This window comes from Aplysia californica, unplaced genomic scaffold (genome assembly GCF_000002075.1).
Source record: "Aplysia californica isolate F4 #8 unplaced genomic scaffold, AplCal3.0 scaffold00477, whole genome shotgun sequence".
Classification (NCBI taxonomy): domain Eukaryota; kingdom Metazoa; phylum Mollusca; class Gastropoda; order Aplysiida; family Aplysiidae; genus Aplysia; species Aplysia californica.
The window spans coordinates 606,791-609,277 of record NW_004797747.1 but is presented as its reverse complement, the minus strand read 5'-3'; the positions used below and the strand labels follow the sequence as shown (position 1 = coordinate 609,277).

General features: G+C 43.5%; 1 protein-coding gene across 1 annotated transcript in view; it reads left to right on the top strand.

Moving 5' to 3' along the window:
• The window catches only part of LOC101863924 (regulatory protein zeste), a 79,075-nt gene that overhangs the window by 2,941 nt on the left and 73,647 nt on the right, over positions 1-2,487 (top strand). Inside the window, exon 2 of the mRNA XM_005105564.3 lies at positions 1,590-1,869. Coding sequence (XP_005105621.2) covers positions 1,830-1,869 — 40 coding nt within the window. The 5' untranslated portion in view covers positions 1,590-1,829. The remainder of the gene's footprint in view (positions 1-1,589; positions 1,870-2,487) is intronic.

The window sequence follows — 2,487 nt, the reverse complement described above, 5'->3', positions numbered from 1 at the left end:
TGTGTGTGTGTTTGTGTGTGCGCGCGTGTGTGTCTGAGAGAGAGAGAGAGAGAGAGAGTGTGTGAAGGGAGAGGGAGTGTGTGTGTGTGTGTGTGTGTGTAAGAGTGTGTGTGTGTGTGAGAGAGAGAGAGAGAGAGAGAGAGAGAGAGAGATACAGTGTCTGAGAGAGAGAGAAAGAGAGAGAGAGGGAGAGGGAGAGAGAAAGAGTGGGGGAGAGATGGAGTGAGACATACACTGAGAGATGTACTCCGATAAAGCTAGAGTTAAAATGAAGTGGAGAGAGTGGAGAGAGTAGAGAGAGAAAGAGAGAGAGAGAGAGAGAGAGAAAGAGAGAGAGAGAGAGAAGAGAAGAGAGAGAGAGAGAGAGAGAGGGGGGGGAGAGGGAGAAGAGGGGAGAGGAGGTTGACGTGCATAATGAGAGATAGAGAAGATAAATGGCATACTTGCAAAACTGTATAAAAAACTGAATGCTTTAATACCAAGTATTGAATATGTTTTCCATGGAAACAGCGGTACGTTTGTGATTAGGTTTGAAAAAAAGAGGAACGTAGCAGTGTGTGTTAAGTGGCTGAATACAACAATTCTGATCTAATTAAAACAAACAACAACAACAACAACAACAACAACAACAACAACAACAACAACAACAACAACAGCAGCAGCAAAACTAGTCGGACAGTAAGATTATTAATCTGCGTTGGAAAGTTGTAGTTCATGTTTGGCTTTAGTATATGTGTGAGGTAGCGTGGTGGAATCAGGCTCTAGTCAATTTTTGGGCATGTAGAGTTATTGGTATCATCTTAAAACTTGTCTTTATATAGATGAAACAAATATCCATTTATCTTGAATACAAGTCGAGATATTTGCGAAAGAAGGAGGTGGGGTTCACCTACTTTCAGAGGTAAAATATGAGAGAAAATGGCCGCCAAAGATTAGTTATTTCCTTAGCTAAAGAGTCCATTTTGTATCAACGTTTTTCAGAAAAATCCTCACATAAATGAGTTCTTTAATGGATCTGAAAGGTGCTGAGACCAAAAAAAATTGAAAAAAAATTCACAAACCTGCAGAAAAATGCAAGTTTCTTCACTTTGATTATTTTGACGAGAGCCTGATTCCACCACGCTGCTTCACATATTGTATCGTCTCACAAAAGGATACTCGTACAATTAGTTCTCATCAAGAAGGTTCCCTTTCTTAAAATAAAAAACAAACAAATCGACAACAAAAGTGTCCCATGCACTCAGCGTACATAGTTGTGCCACTGGTGTTGATTAAAAAAACAACAACAAAAAACAACAACACCCCAACATGTCGTTTAGTTCATCAAATCCCAAATAGTTCATATTGAAAAACTTGAACTCGGTTTGTTGCTTGGCAGCGATCCTTATATTATGATAACCTTTAATCTCTTTAGTTTACTTTTAGTAGATGTTTTACGGCGCTCGCAGCTGCATGAGGTCATATGAGCGCCAGAAGATTAGAGGTGCTACAAGAGAGTAACAAACATAAAAAAGAAGAAGGGAAGAAGCAAACCACACCAGAGCACCCGCCAACCACCCACAACCTTTAATCTCTGGTTTTATTTTCAGAATCCAAGACGTCACGACCGGATATTACCTGAAAGTTTGACCTCAACTTTTATGATGACCAGCCGCTGCACAAGTCTGTTGTACTACTCTGACCAACACCCAAAAGTTACAACCCCCAGCGCTCCTCGCTCTTGGCCGTGCGCGTGAATTAAGCACGTGCATTGTCCAGGCCCGTGAGTACGGGCGGCAGGTGGGGGAGGAGAGAGTGAGGGAGAGGAGGGGTACTGAGGAGGGGAAAGGATGTCTCGTCGGAAGCAGTCGAACCCGAAGCCTATCAAACGTGAGTACATGGCCGTTTATTCTTGTCAGTCTTGTCAGCCGGGTGAGCAGCTGCTGTGTGGGGCGGGGTGGGGTGGGGTGTTCGTGGGGAGAGAGAGAGAGAGAGAGAGAGAGAGAGAGAGAGAGAGAGAGAGAGAGAGAGAGAAAGAGAGAGAGACACACAGAGGACAGAGAGAGAGAGAGACAGAGAGGTGTGGGTGTTGTGTGTGTGTGTGTGCGTGTGTGTGTGTGTGTGTAAGTTTGTGGGGGAGGGGAATTGGTGGAAGGAAGGAGAGAGAGAGAGTGTGTGTGGGTGTGTGTTCGTGATGTGTGTGTGTGTGTGTGTGTTTGTGTGTGTGTGTGTCTGTTTATGTGTGTGTGTGCGTGTGTGCGTTTATGTATGTATGTGAGTGTATGTGTGTGTGTGTGTACGTGTGTGCGTTTATGTATGTATGTGAGTATATGTGTGTGTGTGTACGTGTGTGCGTTTGTGACGCATAAGATTAGATGAGATAAGATAAAATGAGATAAGATACATTTTTAATGTCCAGAGGCCGCACATTCGTTTAGTGTTACACCTCATTTTGTGTGTGTAGTGTGTGTGTGTGTGTGTGTGTGTGTGTGTGTGTGTGTGTGTGTG